At 38.4% G+C, this 20,741-nt stretch overlaps 1 protein-coding gene across 1 annotated transcript; it reads right to left on the bottom strand.

The window, feature by feature from the left end:
• Positions 3,229–4,174, bottom strand: LOC109846130 (WRKY transcription factor 22-like). The gene is made up of 3 exons (XM_020415356.1): positions 3,843–4,174; positions 3,602–3,718; positions 3,229–3,448 (listed from the first exon to the last, which is right to left on the bottom strand). Exons 1-3 carry the CDS (start codon positions 4,172–4,174, stop codon positions 3,229–3,231), a joined length of 669 nt encoding a protein of 222 aa, XP_020270945.1.

Here is a 20,741-nt window from a genome sequence, read left to right as displayed (position 1 = left end):
ATATGTATATTTTGTGGTTAGAAAAAGGTAAATCCTCCTTAGTCCTTAGCCTTCCGAAAAGTAGGTTGTAAAATGAGTGAACTCACCTATAGGAAGTGGAAGTATGAGAGTAATATCAATTTGTAGCGTAGTTAGCAAGCATTAGCTAATAGAAACGAGCACAATAGTGAGTCCTAATTTTTTTAGGCTAAATGGCACTTAAATACATTGTAGTTTCACTCACTCAGTATTTATATATGCTCAGTTGTGTTTCGTAGCATTTATATATTTTTTTAGTTGCTCAAATTTGGCAAGTTAATACCCTCTATTTTGTAAACATTACTTTTAGGGGCTGTTTGGTTCGCTATTATAAGGGGTGGAAAACTCAGAAAACCCATCCACGTCAGATTTTTAGCCCTCCACGTCAGCTTTTTTGTTTCCGTCCATTTCTTTGTGCCGCTTTGGTTCGCTCGAATGGAAGAGGGAAAACTCTGCTGAAATCACCGCCAACTAAGATTTTTTTCCCTCTCCGATTTCCTTCCCCAACCAAGTGAAATTGATGAAAACTCTGCCACGTCAGATTTTTTTCCTTCTCTGCTTTATTTACAAAAGTTTTTATTTTTTTCTATGCGAACCAAACACAAGAAAAATAAATACATTAGTTTCCCACCATTTTTTATGTGCGAACCAAAGCAAAACAATCTATTTCTTAGAAAAGTTTGGAAAACTCAAAACTTGTGTTTCTTTACATGGAATTACATTTCTCTATATCAAGGAAACGAACCAAACAGCCCCTTAATCCAAAAGTTCTCATATAACATTTACACACACACATACATACTTAATTTATAACTTACTGTCTATTAAGCTTGTTGTATTCATTCTTAAATCTTTCAAAGTTTTTTTCTTAAAATAGAATTAGGATACATTTAAATTAAAATTTGGGTAGGTTTAATAGTAAGTTAATAAATATTGATAATTAAAGAGCTCTAAAAATTAACACATAAATGTCATTTGAGAACTTTCAAATTAAAGTTTTCACATTTACATAGCATAGGGTACTAGCATGCCTATTTTAAATAACTTGGTGTGTATATAAATACTATGAAATATAACCCAGAGTATATAAATACTAAATGAGTGGTACTATAACGTATTTAAGTGCTATTTTTTGTCTTTTTTAATAGCAATTGTCATGGGTCCATTCCACACTTCTCTTTCGTATGTGTCAATTTAAAACATGTAATATGAAACTGATCATAGTATGCGTAACATTACTCATAAAAATGTTAAGCATAGTATGATCAGTATGCTTAATATTTTTACGAGTAATGTTAAGCATACTATGATTAGTATGCTTAACATTAGCATTACTCATAAAAATCGCCATAAAAAAACACTACTCATAAGAAGAACCCTTTATATCGATAATTAACAAAGTATTTAAGAAAGTGGACCAATTTGGGAGGGGATTATCGAAGTCCATAAAGAACATGGTAAGAATTTTTTTTTTAATCGCCACATATATGAGGAATAACCATAAAAAAGGAATTAATATAATTCGTATATTCCCACTGGTTATTGAATCGGGGTAGACTAAGGGGGTGTTTGGTTGCATTGTTTTTGAGAAATGTTTTCTCAAAAGTACTGACGCATGGCATTTGGTTGCATTGTTTTTGAGAAATGTTTTCTCAAAAGTACTGACGCATGGCATTTATGTAATTAAGAGTTTTCTATACATTTCTATAAACTGTGTTTGGCTCCAAAAAAATTTACAGAAATGTTTTCTGTAAAGTGCCCAAAAGTACCAAATTTTTTGGAAATTGATTTCCTTTTAAAATGGGAGGAAATCTCTTGGAAATCTGACGCATTCATTATTTAAATAATATAACTCATTAACTCTTTTCTAAAAAGTTCTCACTTTTCTATAAAGTTGGTGGTGTTTGGTTACATTTCTATAAATTATAGGAAATGTTGCTATTTTCCTAAAAGTTATTTCTCATTTTCTTGTTTTGAACCAAACAAGCACAATACAAAAAATAAGAAAATTTGTACTTTTTAACTTCTCAAAACTTTTCCTATAATTTTTTAAGAAATACAAGGAAATCAAATTTGGGATGGAAAACATTTCCTATAATTTATAGAAATGTAACCAAACACCCCCTAAGATTTCGCTCCAAAAATAACTGTAGGGACTTCAAAATAAAAGCTTACCTTAAATAATTACTATCATCACGAAAGATAACGAATGGGATGAACCTTGTCAACTTGCACTGCGTTTATCTTAACATTGGTTAGTCAGTGGTGATTGCTACGTATTAACAATGATTAAAGTATATGCTATGGTATTAATCGAAAGAATTTTTTTTCGTTCAAGAAGAAAAGGAATGTAAATTAATATATCATTTTTTAAATATAACTACATCATTGTACTATATGAGTTGTGTTACTTCCTAATTTTAAATAAAGATAAATCATTATTACTTTCTAAATTAACAATAAACGATGTAAATTATTTTGTTTCTTCATATACCCATAGTTTTTAACCTAATTTATCTTTAAGTACACCCACTTTTCCAAAACCATTCTCAACCCAAAATACTCTCAAATTAATTACACAAAAAGAATCATTAAATTAGACAAAAGAATCATTAAATTAAAAAAACAAACTTAAGTTAAAATAAATGCGAAAATAACATTAACAAAGCCTGACCCAATTTCTGCGCAGACAAGACAAACTGATTCATTTCTGCACTCATGCATGTTTCAGAGCATAAAGCAACAATAATAAGACAAAAACTAACACATTAATAAAAACAGGTTCAAAATTAATTACATGCTCGGCCACGGCCACTAATTAATAGCTCATAGAAAGAGAGAAGAGAGAGAAAGAAAACAGTGGAAAATTCTTCAAGCTCACGCGCTAATCTTTAGCTTTCTTCTCTCCTCTTTCTAGCTCACTATACCACACTGGACTTAACTAAACTAAGTAAAACAAGAATACATAGTTGATTACCTTTCTATATACAACCTACAACTATTTTGAACCACCTCCGGTCGCTCCGTCTCCATTGTGGTTCCAAAGCTGAGAAAAGAAGGGATCGGTGTCGTCAAAATCATCCAGGGCCCCCAGACTGCTCGCCGCAAATGGGGCCGTCGCGTTGCCAATGAACATAAAGTCGTCGTCGACACCACCGACCTCCATCTCCTCAACCCTAAACTCTCGAGCGGCGTCTTTATCCTCCTCCCCTACTGACCGCGACGTTGGCGACGTCCCCAGAGGTGTCGTAGGAGAATGCCTCGAAGAGGAAGAAGCCCCAGACTGCTTGTTGCGGGTGCTACCAGAGAGAACGCTCTTGTGAGTGGNNNNTCGGTGTAGGTGATGATCACCAGTTTCGGATCGACCCAGTTCTTCTCCACAAGTTTTCGGGCCGGGCAACTCTTATTAGTGCTGCACCTGTAATAACCTCTAAAATAAAAATTAAAAAAAAATTAAGATTAATTTAATGATGAAGCACTGAACATGAGTTGCAGTTTTCGTTTAAAAAAAAAAAGAAAAAGGCTGCCGATAATTAAGCAGAAGCTATGAGATTCATCTGCTCCGATACTCGAGCTTAATTACCGAGGATAAGGGGAGCCTTTAATGGGCTTCTGTCCGTACTTCCTCCAAGCCCAGTTGTCACTGCAGTTGCTGGTATCCGCCGGAGCGTGAACCACCACCTTCTTGATGGGCTCCTTCCTGTTCATTTTTATAGTTTTTTTTCCCCCAAAAAAAGTTAACCAAAAACGATCTTTCATATTTAGTAACAAAATCAAAATAAAAGAAACAAACGCCTAAAAATCGTGAAAAAATGTCCACCTACTTTTTTTTGCCTGATCTCCCCCCTAGCTGCCGCTTTTGCTTCGGCTGATCCGAGGCCTTCGTTGGGGGTCCCACAACTCCGGCGGCGGTCGGAGGCTGCTGAATCTGTGATAGGAACGGCATGCAAACTTCCTCCAAGCCCCCGAAACTTGAAGCATTGGCAAAATCCATTAACGACACGTTCTCATCAATCCTCACCATCGTCGGAGGAGGAGGAGGAGAAAAAATGTGAGAGAATGGGTCGGCCCTTGGTGGCGGCGGAGGAGGAGGCGGCGATTTGGGTTGAAAGAAGCTTCTGACAGCGGACCAGAGGTCGCCGTCACGGGGGTCCATGGACGTTGACTTTTCTTAAAGAGGGAATAAAAAATGGATGAGGGAGAAGGCGAGGGGCTTTGTGGGAATTTATAGACGGGAAAACCGCGGTGGTTTTGGGAAAACCAGAAAACAGGTTATTGCGGAAATTTGACTTTGAGAAGCTGTCAAAAGAGCGAGAGAATGCGGGTGAACAAGTGGAGGCGTAGAGACGGGTACGTCCACGTACACGCGCCACCGACCCTGGGAACTGCCGTGCCCGAGGCCACTGCACGGTTGGGATTAAAAGGTTGAGAAGGGGGTCGAAATAGTACGGTTACGGTGGGACCCGAGGTGGGTCCTACCATAGTGAGTGTGGTTTTTTGGTAGGGTTTGGATTAGGGGTGCTAAACCGTATTCGTATCTGAGAAAATATATGTAACCGTATCCGTTAGGATACGGATATGGTTACTCAAATCTATAACCGATAAGATATGGTTACGGATATGCTTTTGTAGTGAAATATCCGTATCCGTATCCGAAATATCCGAATACATATTAGTCATACTCTTACGATAGTTTCGATTCTTAGATTATGGATTTGTGATTAATTTTGATGACCAATATGTCTAATCTTAACTTTTCAATCATAATAGACATATTAACAAACTCTTTTGTACCACATGAACTATGTTTTTCTCAATACTATTTAGTTTTCTCATATCTATTTTGTATCTGCGTGTATATCCGCTTATATATCCGCATGTATATCCGTAACCATGTCCGATTTTAGCGGATATGGTTATAAATTTTTCTTACCAAGGTATATCCGTATCCGTATCTGTATCCGAGATGGGTAAGTGGATATGGATATGATAAGCATCATATCCGAGCCGTATCCGGACTGAATGCACCCCTAGTTTGGATCCATCTTGCTGTGAAAAATCTTGAGAAAACACTACTATTTTAATTATAAGGGTTTATTATTGTTGATTATATAATAGACGGTTGTGTGTATTTTTAAATTTAATATTTATTGTTACCTCTTTAAAGACAATTTTCTACTTTTCACTCAAGATATAATTGTTGGTTAAATAATAGATGGTTGGTGACTAAAAGTAGTAGTTTTGATTATGAAGAGAGTCTAATAGAGACCATGATTAATGAACACGATGAAGTGACCATACTGTGTCTCACAAAGGAACGCTATATAATGTTGTTAGGTGTCAACCCTAGCTCATGTTCACAACCGAGGAGAGACATTTCCACTGAAAAAGAAGAGAACAATGCATAAAAAATTACTATCAAACTTTTAACGAGATAGAGTCGCGATTAAGTAATTATTAGTAAAATAGAGGATAATTATCTAAAAGGATCTAGTTGAGTTGACAAGTTGTTTATGAGTAGTACTCTAAGGGTCTGTTTGGCTATTTCCAAAAAAAAAGGAAATGGAAATGTCACTTTTCAAATGCTTTCATAACATTTCAAGACATTTCCCAGTTTTCTTTTTTTATGTTTGTTTCGCAAAGAAAACTCTCATTTTCACTGCCAAGTCACACAAAAAACAAAAAAAGCCTCCATAGTAACAGTGTTGGACATTTCCATTTCTTTTGTTTGTTTGAAAACAAGAAAAAGAAAAAGAGAGAAAACCAATTTAAATAATATGTTTTATTCTCTCATCAATCCTCACCATCGTCGGAGGAGGAGGAGGAGAAAAAATGTGAGAGAATGGGTCGGCCCTTGGTGGCGGCGGAGGAGGAGGCGGCGATTTGGGTTGAAAGAAGCTTCTGACAGCGGACCAGAGGTCGCCGTCACGGGGGTCCATGGACGTTGACTTTTCTTAAAGAGGGAATAAAAAATGGATGAGGGAGAAGGCGAGGGGCTTTGTGGGAATTTATAGACGGGAAAACCGCGGTGGTTTTGGGAAAACCAGAAAACAGGTTATTGCGGAAATTTGACTTTGAGAAGCTGTCAAAAGAGCGAGAGAATGCGGGTGAACAAGTGGAGGCGTAGAGACGGGTACGTCCACGTACACGCGCCACCGACCCTGGGAACTGCCGTGCCCGAGGCCACTGCACGGTTGGGATTAAAAGGTTGAGAAGGGGGTCGAAATAGTACGGTTACGGTGGGACCCGAGGTGGGTCCTACCATAGTGAGTGTGGTTTTTTGGTAGGGTTTGGATTAGGGGTGCTAAACCGTATTCGTATCTGAGAAAATATATGTAACCGTATCCGTTAGGATACGGATATGGTTACTCAAATCTATAACCGATAAGATATGGTTACGGATATGCTTTTGTAGTGAAATATCCGTATCCGTATCCGAAATATCCGAATACATATTAGTCATACTCTTACGATAGTTTCGATTCTTAGATTATGGATTTGTGATTAATTTTGATGACCAATATGTCTAATCTTAACTTTTCAATCATAATAGACATATTAACAAACTCTTTTGTACCACATGAACTATGTTTTTCTCAATACTATTTAGTTTTCTCATATCTATTTTGTATCTGCGTGTATATCCGCTTATATATCCGCATGTATATCCGTAACCATGTCCGATTTTAGCGGATATGGTTATAAATTTTTCTTACCAAGGTATATCCGTATCCGTATCTGTATCCGAGATGGGTAAGTGGATATGGATATGATAAGCATCATATCCGAGCCGTATCCGGACTGAATGCACCCCTAGTTTGGATCCATCTTGCTGTGAAAAATCTTGAGAAAACACTACTATTTTAATTATAAGGGTTTATTATTGTTGATTATATAATAGACGGTTGTGTGTATTTTTAAATTTAATATTTATTGTTACCTCTTTAAAGACAATTTTCTACTTTTCACTCAAGATATAATTGTTGGTTAAATAATAGATGGTTGGTGACTAAAAGTAGTAGTTTTGATTATGAAGAGAGTCTAATAGAGACCATGATTAATGAACACGATGAAGTGACCATACTGTGTCTCACAAAGGAACGCTATATAATGTTGTTAGGTGTCAACCCTAGCTCATGTTCACAACCGAGGAGAGACATTTCCACTGAAAAAGAAGAGAACAATGCATAAAAAATTACTATCAAACTTTTAACGAGATAGAGTCGCGATTAAGTAATTATTAGTAAAATAGAGGATAATTATCTAAAAGGATCTAGTTGAGTTGACAAGTTGTTTATGAGTAGTACTCTAAGGGTCTGTTTGGCTATTTCCAAAAAAAAAGGAAATGGAAATGTCACTTTTCAAATGCTTTCATAACATTTCAAGACATTTCCCAGTTTTCTTTTTTTATAATGTCACTTTTCAAATGCTTTCATAACATTTCAAGACATTTCCCAGTTTTCTTTTTTTATGTTTGTTTCGCAAAGAAAACTCTCATGCTTTCATAACATTTCAAGACATTTCCCAGTTTTCTTTTTTTATGTTTGTTTCGCAAAGAAAACTCTCATTTTCACTGCCAAGTCACACAAAAAACAAAAAAAGCCTCCATAGTAACAGTGTTGAACATTTCCATTTCTTTTGTTTGTTTGAAAACAAGAAAAAGAAAAAGAGAGAAAATCAATTTAAATAATATGTTTTATTCTTCATAACTATTCAAACAGTGCTTTTAGAAATAAATAATTCTCTGAAGTGATATTTCCCAGTGTTTTCAGAGGTTTTTGTTGTGAAAACACATTTCTTAAAAATATGAGGTGGCATCCTATGTGGCTTTTCATTTCTCAAAATTTAAAAACGAAACAAACACCTAAAATGGAAAACTCTTGAAATCAAAATCCTAGGTGGCACAGGGGGGTTTTCTTGAAAGGTGATGTGGAGGGACATTTCTCATTTTTTTTTAAAGCAAACAAACAGACCCTAATGTCTTGGATTCGACTCTTCTAAAGAGCACCCACAAAAATTTAGCTTTCTAGAATAGCCGTGGCTTTGCGTTTTGGGGTACCTTTTAGTTTGCCTAAGTGTTTGATACCTATGATCCAAAAAATCGTAGAAAATTTTCCTCAACAAACAAAGACAAATACATGTTATGTTACTAGCTTCAAACTTACAACTCACTTGTAGAATCACCTTTAGATCGTGAATAATATCACAAGATATTTTCAAGATATGTGTAAAATATTAAACAAACAAGCCAAGAGAATGAACTCTTAAAAAATCTGCTTCCCTTTCTCTCTCTTCACAAGGAATAACAAGCTCTCTCTGTAAGCTAGCCGTTCAAAAGTCTAAGAGAGAGAACACAAATCCCCTATAATTAGGTGGTAATTGAAGAATGTTTAATTATTCTAATCATATTGCCGTTTATTCCAATTTCAAACAATGAGATTATGCCACATATGCTCTTCACTTATATTGAAAACCATCATTGTGTTAAAAACCACTAGTACATGGTGTCATCTTATCCCTTGGAGTTGGAGTGGACATTAAGGAATTAAGTAATTGGGTACTCTCCAATTATCATCTAACTAGTTTGCGGTCCGTGCAAAGCACGGTTTTTTTTTTCTACAGTAATCCCGCTTTTTTAATATGGTATTATTCGAATTTTTGAAAGTGCTACAGTACCTTTTAAATGCTACGATATACCCGTGTGCTACAGTACTATTTTTAATTAATTATTAGCTATAGTAATAATGCTACAGTAAATGCTACTGTAGCATTTGCTGTAGCATGAACAGTGAATCTCTGATCCTCCTATTTGTATAAAGGAATAGATTGGAGATGATTTAAAACCTGAGATGGAAATGAACAATGTTTAGCAAATTACTCTAAATTTTAAATTAGAATTTTCGTAGAAAAATACCAAGAACTAATTTTTAATGTAAAAACAAAAAGTACCAAGTCAACAAAAAAAGTATCACAAATAGTCAGAAATCTAAAGCTTAGTTACATGATGATACCTAAACATAATTTTAATTATCTGATAATAATGTAAATCATGGTAGTTTATTCAAAAATTCATTGTAATATTCAAAAGAATAAAGGGAAATTCATCATATTATATTCATACTTAAGTTCTTCTTATAGAGGATAGTCCTTTACTAATTTAAAAGTTTTAGTAGTTTTATGCAAAACTTTAAACGTAGTTAGTGATAGTTTTTAAAAATTAATGAAAATGTTCAAACTATCTAGCAGTTACATGCTATTTCTGAGAATAAATGATAAATAAGATCTTATTAATATTTTAGATTAACGGAGTAATGTTTAGTCTAGTTAAATAATTGAGGGATTTGACATCCAAATCATCTCTAGCTCTAGAAAGAAGCATGAAATTATTTTTTCCCCTGCTTTAAGAAGGGATATATTATTTCAATTTTTGTTTTACTTCTCACAAATGTTACTTTAAATAAGCTGAAATAAAGTAGATGTTTGTAAAATAAAATTTACAGTATGAATTATACTTGAAGAATTCAATAAACAACCTAATTCTTAATTACACTCTAGAAAATTTAACGCTTTGTCGTTTATATTATTGTTTTTCCTTATTTCGATCGTCGTCAGAAACATAAAAAATTAAATGAAGTAATTTTATTCCCAAATTTGATCGTACAAGTTATTTGTCGTTTTTTAATTTAATGTTTCTTCTATTCTGACATTAGAAACACGCAGATTGGATAATACAGTAGATTCGCTGACATAATTTTTTTGTCGTTTTACATTTTGGTTTCTTCCATGATTATAAAAAATTATTGCAAATTGGATTACATAGTCTGATCTATGAATTTGTCAGCGATTGTTTTTTGTCGTTTTTAATTTGATTTTCTATTCTAACATTGGATAGTAATGATTAACGAATATATCATAGATTTGGTCGACCCTTGTACATTTTGTTATTTTTTTATTTTTTATTTTTGGGTTTCTACATTCTATTATAGGAAATATAAATAAGTGGGATACAATATAATTGGTATTGACACATGCATTTCCTAGTTGGTTTTTTATCCCTCCTTGCATATTTAATTTATTAATTATGTTTTGTTTTTAATTTTTGTAAGAAATTTGATAGAGATTGGAGTAAATACTAGTACATATGTTGAGTCTATCATGCCCAGGAGAGTAAGTTCCTCGATTAAACTTGATTTAGAAAGAAAAAAAAAGCTAAAACACGAAATCGTGTAAACCTTATCCATTTTGTATAAGACTATCTGATGTAGGAAGGTTACACTTGATCAAAAGTGTTACTATCTGATGCAAGAAGGTTACACTTGATCAAAAGTGTTAGTTGGTATTATAGATGTTACATTTTGGTGAAAAAGGTTCTGATCAAAATTGATGACATGCGCAGTACATTTTTTAAAATTTACAAAATACTTTCTCCAAAGTTAAAAACTTTTAGTTTTCAGCAGGCATATATTTTTCAGATTTCTTACTAAATTAAAATAATTAAATTTTATAATTTTTAAGATGTTTTAATACAATTTTGAATTTATAAGGGTGTTTTTGTAATTTAAAAAACTTAAAGAATATTTTTTATAAAGTCCAAAAACTTTTAGGTACTGGCAAGCATATGGTTTTTAGATTTCTCTACGAACTAAAATAAGTAAAAAATTTGAATTATATCGAACGTATCTCCTTTATCCAATAGCATGTTAAGTCCCATTATGAACAGGATAAATTATTTAATTATCAATTCAAAGAAGATAGGATAATTATTTAATTATAAAAATTTTGAATTATTTAATTAACGAAAAAAAGTATCACATGTCGTCAGAAATCTATAGCTTAGTTACATGATGATACCTAAACATAATTTTAACTATCTAATAATAATGTAAATCATGGTAGTTTATTCAAAAATTCATTGTAATATTCAAAAGATTAAAGGGAAATTCATCGTATTATATTCATACGTAAGTTCTTCTTATATAGGATAGTCCTTTACTAATTTAAAAGTTTTAGTAGGTTTATGCAAAACTTTTAACGTAGTTAGTGATAGTTTTTTAAAAATTAATGAAAATGTTCAAACTATCTAGGGGGGTGATTAGTGTCTTATGCTAATCTAATCAGATTTTATGCTAATTGAAACTAATTCAAATATTATTCTTGCAAGATAGATATAAAATATGATATGAGCAAGAATATGCAATATGAACAAAGAGATATATCCTAGCAAAGAAGTATATGATAAAATATATGCAAGAATATATAAACTAATGCAAGGGTGAAATAAACATAACCTAGATAGTTGGTTAAATAAACAAAGAGCAATACACAATGGCGATATAAGATATGAACATGAAAATAAGTGCGTCAATGCAATCTCAAACAAATGATATGTTCACGGAGTTCGGTCCCCACGACTTACGTCTCCGCTCCTCACCTCGAGGAGATTTCCACTATCACAACCGAGTTTTCTATATTTACCCGAACAACGTTTACACCACACAATACGGTTTTCTAGTTTACCGAAAACTCTATAACTAACACACTCTTGTAATCACACTCTACACCCTCTCAAGTGTTGAACTAGACGTGTCTCCCTCAAGTGCTCGGATACAACCTCTCCCTAGGTTCGTCAACTGACGCTACTCCTCTTGGGACGATCCCCGACTCTCGCCACACACTTCTCTCGGTGTACAAGTGTATTACAAAGTGAATCTCACAATAAGCACAAATACAAAGTGTTTGTTCTCTACAATGGATGAGAATGAATTATAAGCTCACTCTCTAAGTTACACAATCCCACAACTCAATTATACTATGAATGTAAATACAATAAGTTTAATGGTTGTGTGTGTGTAAACAAAGAGAAAATAAAATCAACTAAACTCAATATGAACACTAGCTTAATAAAATGATAATCAAATAATATAAAATATAAAGCTATATTGAGTTTAGAAAACTTCTCAATAGATCAAGAGTGGAAGGAGAAGAGTTGGATGCTCAAACACCAATAGATGATTTCCTCAAGCTCTTGTAAAATTGATTTCACAAACTCAAACTTCCAAATGCTTAAAAGCTTCTTAAACAACACTTAAACCCTTGTTAAAACACTTGTTTAAAAAAAACTTCTTGGATAGCCATGAGAACTTAGATCAATGGGGTATTTATAGCCTCTCAAAACCTCAGCCAAAAGCCCAATAGAAATGACCAAAAAACTGTGATGCCCCTGGGTTCACACAAGGCTGCACTCCAAGGTGAAACCAAGAATGTCAAACCTGTTATGCACCACACCGTGCAATAACATGTTTCACCATCACAATTAACATCTATCTAGTAGAATCAATAACTGGTGTAGGTACAAAACAGGTAAAAGATAATACAAGGAATACTGATGAAATGATAATAGTCACATAAATATCTCATCATCCAACAACATAGAAGTACATAGTCAAGATCTGAGTAGATAAACTGAAATACTCAACAAGTCTCAAAATACAAATATCTGACAAAAAGGAAATAAGGCACACAGCCTTTACAACTTCTAGAATAATACCCTCAAATGTCTAACCACACTACAGTGGAGCCCAAAGAAAATAATACATAGCTAGAAAGTAAAGCTGAACACTAATGTGGTCCGCTATCAACCTGCGGCTCTCCGTGCTCCTGGCTCGTGACCTGAAAGGGGGAGGGACAACGAGCGTCAAAGCGCTAGCGAGTAACATCACAACCAACCCCAAGGGGACAGGGCTCGTTGTATATGAAAATACAGATAATATATAATAGATCTAAAATCATTGATCCTACTAAAGAGGGTTTTAGTATTTAGAAATTTACAACACGAGCATAGGTACGTCGAGCGAAATAATCCAAACAAGGAAACCCTCATGTATATACCTTGTATCTCAAATTGTAAATCTCTAAACACCAAACGTGACCGTTGTCCAACGCATGGACCGGATATGACCGTTGTCCAACGCATGGACCGGATGTGACCGTTGTCCAACGCATGGACCGCATGGTAATGCATATCCAGCACGAGGATTAAAAATAGCTATGCATGTCCAACACGAGGGCTAAGAGGTAATGCTTGCCCAACACGAGTACTGTGGATTTTAGTCCAACACGAGGACTGTGAAATGGTGAAAATATCACTGGATACAGAGTGAAATCTACCTATATCAATTCACAGTCAAAACAGTGTATGAATCTATAATTGATACCCTCAGGTCTTCTATCATGCCTGGGTACATAGTAAGACCAAATAACAATGTCAGATAGTCCAGGAAATCACTCGAACCTGAACAAATATTCAAAAATGTACAAAACAGGGAAAATGCAACAGAGAGTGCTGCGGTCGACCGATCCGGTCGACCGAACTCTGGCAAGAGCCTGGCGGTCGACCGCTAGGCATCTCGGTCGACCGACCAGACGTCGCGGTCGACCGGATAAATGTCGCGGTCGACCGAACAAACGCCGCGGTCGACCGAACAAACGCCGAGGTCAACCGAAGCCCTAAAACGAGCTCAGCGGTCGACCGCTCCGGTCGACCGCCAAGCGGACAGAAACCCATATCTGAGTTTCTGTTAGCTTGAAACCTGAAAAAATTTCTTTGTTAAACAAAATCTAACTTGTAGAGGTGTCATGAATCAGTAAAATCTCGAAAATAAATCTTTAAAACTTTGCCACCAAGATTCCATAAATGTTTAGACATGATTTACTCATCGTTAACAATAAAAACAGGGTTTTTACTCCTTTCCTAGGTATTTTCAGATCTAGATCTGTTAACAGAAAACGTTGGTGAGTTTTTTAAAACAGATAAAATCACAAATCCATATTCTATGCCACAATACTCTATTAGCTATATTTAAAATACGAATTTGGCTCCATAAAACCTAATAAAAACTTAGTTCTTGACATGAAAACGAAAGGGGTGGGGGTTGGGCGAGAAATTACTCGCCTTGGGTGTTGACGAAAGCCCTAGATCTGCAGGAGGTTGATTCTCTACGCTGCCAATCCAAAATCTCGCTGAAAAATCCTCCAGATCTCCTCCTAAGCACCAAATCCAGCTAGGGTTTGAGATCTGGGAGATGGGGGCTAGGGTTTTGAGCCTGAGGTGAAGAGAGGCTCTCCTGGGTTGAGTTGGTATAAATACCAACTCCCTAACCCGACCCGAAACCCAAAAGACTAAATCAAAACCGTAAAAGAAAACAAAACTTGAAACTCTTTGTACGCTGATCGGTCGACCGCACCGGTCGACCGCCACGGTCGACCGCGTCGGTCGACCGCTCACCACAAAAATGCCTTCTGTAGGCATTTCACCTGCTGGCCATATACCACTCGATTTCTCTCACTTGTAAACACCTGCTGGGTTCCCAAACACTGATAAACATATATATCTTATATTTATATGGTTATTCATCACAAAAGAAAGGTTTATTACTATTTATTCACACAAATTCATTATAAAATTTCGGGGTTTTACATTCTTCCCCCCTTAAAAGAATTTCGTCCTCGAAATTCGGAAATCATGCGAACTTGAAATATGAACTCTTAGATAACCTTATAGAGATATTTACACTTAACGATTTGAAATGATAATATTCTCGCTCAAATCCTAATCTAGTGGAACTAGTACATCGGCCGAAAAATCCAAACAAGGAACCCCCCATACATATACCATGTGTTCCAAAAGATTAAAAATTAAGCGAAAGTATTCTCATTATAACGTTAAATGCATACATAACCAAAGATATGCACATAGGTTAAGATATGTAATCATAATGAGAATTTATTTACCTGCTCGACCAAGTGTGGGTAGTCACGACGCATGTCCTCTTCGCATTCCCAAGAAATCTCCTCAATGCCTCCTCAGTTCCACTGAACTTTCACCAAGGGAATTACCTTGATCCTAAGCCTCTTGTCCTCTCTGGCAAGAATACGAACCGGAATCTCAATAGTAGTCAAGTCATCCTTGTTCGCAGTGAAAATCGTAGCTTTCTTCATCATTGATTCCATTGCAAATTCTTGTAATAGTTTATCGATTACAAAGATCTGGTCTTTTTTTTAGATCCGGTTACAATGAAAGTCAAATAACAAAAGATATAAAAAAAAATTATAACTTTCTCCTTATTTGTCGAACGAATCGCAAGATCCTGTTTTGCGGTCTCTTGCTTGTGTGGGTTCTTTGCCGACGCCGGGGTTAATCCGTGGACCACCGCGCGATCTAGATCCGGTCGGATATACACGATTTGACGGGTATTATTCCGCAAAGGGAATAATAGCCGGGGAGGATTAGTTCACCAAGAAAATAATCGTCCAAATCTCGGGATCAAAGGCCAAGCTTTGATCCGGAGTGTAGTTTCGTGTAGATCTCAGATCTGAGCTGTACCTCTCTCGAACTCCCGCCTTTTGTGACGTGGACGCTCGCCGAGAATCAGATCTGAATCTTAAAGTCCTCAAGTCTTCAAAACTCCAAGCTCGATCTTCAATTCGGCAGAGTTTCGGCTCTCAAAGTTCCAACCTTTTCAAATGAACAAAGGGGAGCCTATTTATAGGCTCTCTGAACTGTGCCCGTGCACAGATTCGGGTCGGCCACCCATGGGTGGCCGGCACTGGGCCGAGCCACCCATGGGTGGCTCGGCTTTGGCCGAGCCCCCTTAGGCGTTTGGGTTTTGTCGTTTTGTCCCAGTAAATCTGGATCCTGATTAGGCAGTAAATCCGATTCCTGATTTGGCAGTAAATCCACTTCTGAGTTCGAGTCCGAAACCGATCTTGATTCGATCGTGATTCGTCCGAGTCCGCTTTTGTTTGAATGACTCGTTGATTCCCCGAACCGTTGGCTTGATTCCACGCTCGAATGAATGTATTCCGTTGCTTGTGTGCAATTCGTCAACCTCGTCGCCTCGTTGGTTCGTCGGTTTGTGCCGAGCTATGCTAAGGGACCTATAAGCAATTTTATACGCCTACAGATACCCCCTCCAAAGTATTTCAGCCTCGTTCTTTTATAGAAGAGTCTGGAATACTTTGGATATGATTGTCCCAACCTTCAGTCGGTATAACGGGACTTTGGAATGGCTTCTGTTCTTGATTCCTTCAATCCTTCAGGCTATTCGGTGCTTTGTCGAATGTCTGTAAGGATTCTAGGCTCAAAAAATCTTCTGATCCTTCCGAATGTGTGGGAGAGGCAAGAATAAACCAAGGACTGAACCCTCGGTCGATTTGAAGTTGTTTCGATGCTCGATCCAGCTTTAATTTGAATTCTGGTTCAAACCAGGTCTGGTCCGGTTCAACTTGGTCTGGTCCGGTTCAACTAGGCTTGGTTCATCATTATAAAAAGGGTTTTTTTTCTCCTCATTAGGGCCGGCCCCCCTCTCTCCCTTATTTTTTGATTTCTCTTCCCTCGAGCATCTTTTCTCCCTCAAAACTTCATAGTTGCATTAGATCTAGTCTTCCTTTGGATCCTTGACTGAGAAATCCCTCAAAACTTCCATATTTAAAATTTCTCTCAGGCCCCTCGAGCGCGTGGTCTGAGTCTCTTTCAGGATCTGATTTTTATTGGATCCACGAGCTTTCCCTCAGGTAAATCCTCAACCATTTTAGCCTTTTTTTATGCTTAATTCAATTTATGAATTTGTGGGGTCGCATGCGAGGGTTAGGATTAAGATTTGGCGCCTCGAGCTCACCTTTCAGGGGGGGAATTGCAAAAAAGAGGAATTTTTTCTGGATCTGATTCCTTAACTTATTTTGATCCCTTAACTTATTTTGCAGGTCTCCATGTCTCGTATTGCGAGGGGTCAATCCTCTACCGCGTCGGCTGATGGCGCGCCTCCCTCTTATGCTGGTGAACTATTTTTGAAATTTTACAAATTAGTCCATTTTTTCTTGGAAATTTGCAAATTGGTCCTTTTCACCCCATTTTGTTCTCCTTGGCGAGGCAATCGGGAAGAGCCTTGATTCTCCTTGGCGAGGATCGACGCTTTAAAGATATGTTTTGCTTGGTCAAAACCATATCTCAAAATCAATAAAGGGGGCGTTTTGACGCTGCATTGTGCCTTATAAGGCAGGGATATATAGTCGATATACCCTATCTTATAAGTGCATAATGTGGCCAAATCGTCTCACCCTTTATAAGGCAGTGACTCCATCTTACCCATTCGTAGGATGAGTTCAACTTCCTTTTATGATTGGGACTAACAACCGTTTAAATTTTTGCTTCCAGTGGAATATCCTTCTGGGGCGTTCTCATCTCACGCAGTGTACGGGCGTCGTGGCGAGTACTATTCGACTTCCGACGATTTCTCCCCTATCCCAGTCACTTCTCGGTTTGCTTCGGGCACGTCGACAGAGGTTGCCCAAGTGGTGAAGGAAGGTGGATATCGAGCTCTTCGCCAGTTGATTACAGATGCGCCCCTCGTGAAGGATGCCAGTTCGATCCAGCCTCTCAAGAAGACCGACTTTTTATTTGGCGATTCTGCCAGAGATCCGGATGCCGTGTTTATTGATGCTGAGCAGTGGCTTCATAAGACTGGCAGTGGTTTCATATATTTGCCGAAGATTCCTCGGCATCGTGGCGCTTGACGGAGGAGCATGAGAGCGTTCACTGCGGATACATCACTCATCAGGCAGCTCCTGGTTCGAGCAGGAGTCACATCACTGGATTGCATCCTGGAGTATTGGGGTTAGATGCACCGCCACGTAACGAGCTTCTTGCCGCTGCTTCTACTTTGAAGAATCGCCTCGCTGCTTTAGGACGGGAGATGCCTGCGACACGCCACAGGTTTTATGGTTGGGTCCATTCTTTGGACAAGCTTTGGTGGACTCGCATGACGAAGTACGTCTTGAGCCGATGGAGCGAGGAGTTGCACGCTTGTGGTCTGTATGCAGCCGTTCGTGCCACCATGTATGGTTTACCTGTTAGCACGAAGCATTTCTTCGCTTTGTGCGAGCTCTACAACCCGGATTCGAACACTTTTCTGACACGGCAAGGGGAGTTGGGCTTGGCCCTCCATGAGATGCACAGGATTTCTGGTTTGCCCATGGGACAAATGCTATATCAGGAATATTTTCCCTCCAACCAAGAATTAAGTCAGCTGAAGGATCGCATGCCCGACCGCTACGAGACTTTATGGGACCTCACATGTCACTATCATATCGCTTTGGCGCAGTCTGAACCCTTAGCGAAGAGGGCTAAATCCCATGTGAGCCAGAAACAGTTTGCGTCTTATTTGTTCAGGAATCTAGAGAGCAATTCTGGCGAGGCTATTTGTGAGCTGGCACCACTCACTCCTTCAGGGGTTAATAGTCTACTGAAGAAGGTTGATGCTCATTCCTATACCACTAGCAGTCCTGAGAGTGGTTTTCCTACAGGGACCAAGTTCAAATCATTCTTGTGGCATGCGACCGCGCCGATTCGACCGATGACCCTTCTCGCCGGTTACCTCGCTATCTGGTTAAAGAAATACGTGGTCCCATATCAGTCTAGTGATATCTTGCCATTGGAGGTGCTCTACCCAGCAGTTCAGCTTGCCTACAAAAAGGAACTTTCGCTTCTTCCGGTGATGGTGGCTAACATTCATCGAGGGCTTCGACAGATTTCTAGTGCTTTTACACGGAAGGAAAGTGCTACAGTTGTTTGAGAATGACAAGTGGGAGGGGCGAGGATTCCCTGACGTCAGACAGCAGCTACAGGTCCACAAGTGTTGGGCGTTCTCCACTTGTTTTCCGCAGTTCTCCGGCCGATACGGCGAGTGTCTGATTGATGAGGAAAAGCCGAGGGGGTATCGAACTCATTTAGACGTCGGCTGCTTTAACTGGCTGGTGAACATCAGGCTGGGTTATCTGACTTTCCGGGTGAGGAATCAGTGTTTCATAGAGCCATACCTACCCTGCCGATTCGCTCGCCAGTTTGGATATGATCAGCTTTATGTCGGGAACCCACGTCAGCAGCTTCGGACCCACGGCGGTTTGGTGGACGGTCTTCGTGCATGGTTGTGGACCGTGACGGGCTGTACTGGTGCTAAGTTCAGTCTCCCGAGTTCTGAGCGGCAGTTGAACCTCACCTTCCTAAGCTGCAAGTGGTTGTTAGCAGCCAATAAAACTATTCCTGTGAAGCCGATTGCAGAGCTAGAGGCTGAGGAGGCTTCTCAGGCTGATTCCCGTATGATTTGGGAAAATGCTCGATCACAAAGGGCACGGCACAAGACCCGTCGGATTGACGAAGAGGGAAAGAAGATCTTTCATTCTGCTGATGAAGCTTCAGGCGGAGATCTTGAAGATCCCGAGGACTATTCTGAACGAGGTCAGTTTCTTACCCTTTCCCTTTATCTTCCAGAATTATTAAGCCTGACAATGGTTTGATGCTTCAGGGACCACAGCTGACCAGGATGAAGAGTTCCGTCTTTCTCCCCAGACGAGACCTTCGATTGTTGCCCCTGCCGCTAGGCGGAAGAGATTAGCCCGCAAGCCGCGTGTAGTTTCACGAGCATCGGATATGGTTTTGGCCGGCGATGATCTTGCTAGTGATGGAGGTAACATCTACCCTATAGACTAGCCTCTTGATCATTCAGAACTTTGACTCACGCTTTTCCATTTCTATATAGTAGAGCGTGGGGAGAGCGAGATGAGTCCTGATCCTGTTTTTCACGATTCTACATCTTCTGGTGAGCCCGACTCACCCCACCAGGTAGAAAGGCCTGCGGAAGCTGATGACATTAGGGAGACCATCGATGTAGGACCCGGTTCGATGAATCCAGGTACATCTACCATTAACAATACATAAAGGAGTTGAATGATTTGGGATTTGTGCATTCCTTAATGGTCTCTATACTTCTTGCTCTTTTAGATAATTCGCAGGAGGCAAACGTGGACTTTGGGAATAGAGAGGCTGACGCACCCATGAGAGGTAACTCATTTCTATTGGTCGTAATCTCTTTATTCTCCTTTCGTACTTATATTCTCTTGTGTCAGATTTCTCGATTGATGATTTTGACGGGGAAGGCTTGCTCGTAGACACTCCTATGCTCCACTTCATGTATGGTTCTCCTCAAATTGATGACCAATTGCCTGGAGATGTATTTCCTGAGCCTACGCTCCCTAAGAATCCCGAGGATGGTTTTTCTGAAGGTACGTATTTTTTTCTCAAATTAATTATAGGACCAGTCAATTTTTGACTAATGCAACTATAATATGATGCATCTGAAAATTCTATTTTGTATTTGACAGGAGCTTTTGTCGAGACTGATCCTGTTGAGCCGGCTGTGGGACCAACTACCCCAGTTGATACACCCCAGCCGTTATCACCTCCACCACCCCCGGTGATTCAAGGGGAAGAAGGTATAACTTGAGCAACTGAGGAATGTCATTCATTTCTTCATCAAGGCTTTTGACGGATTTCTCCTTTTTGTGTAGGGCTTTCTTCTCGGCTTCACGTCCTTGTGAAGGAGTTGTTATCAGACAACGACCCAGAGAAGATTGTCATATGTATAGAGATCCGTTCCTTCTTCTCCTTTGTGAATGCTATGATTGACAAGCTCTTCCACGGCGGACTTTCCCTTCACCAGTTCAAGCCATTCCTTGATCTTAAGATAAATTCAATAAAGGATGCAGGGTACCCAGATCTGGCGAAGTCTATTGTTGATGATCTTGACTGCCTAGAGCGTGAGCTTCAGATGTTTCGTGAGCTCCGGGATGCAGGTGCCTCTTCATTCATCGCTGCCGAGTTGGACACTCAT

Source organism: Asparagus officinalis, chromosome 6, assembly GCF_001876935.1.
Source record: "Asparagus officinalis chromosome 6, Aspof.V1, whole genome shotgun sequence".
NCBI lineage: Eukaryota > Viridiplantae > Streptophyta > Magnoliopsida > Asparagales > Asparagaceae > Asparagus > Asparagus officinalis.
This window is presented reverse-complemented; position numbering and strand designations above follow the sequence as displayed.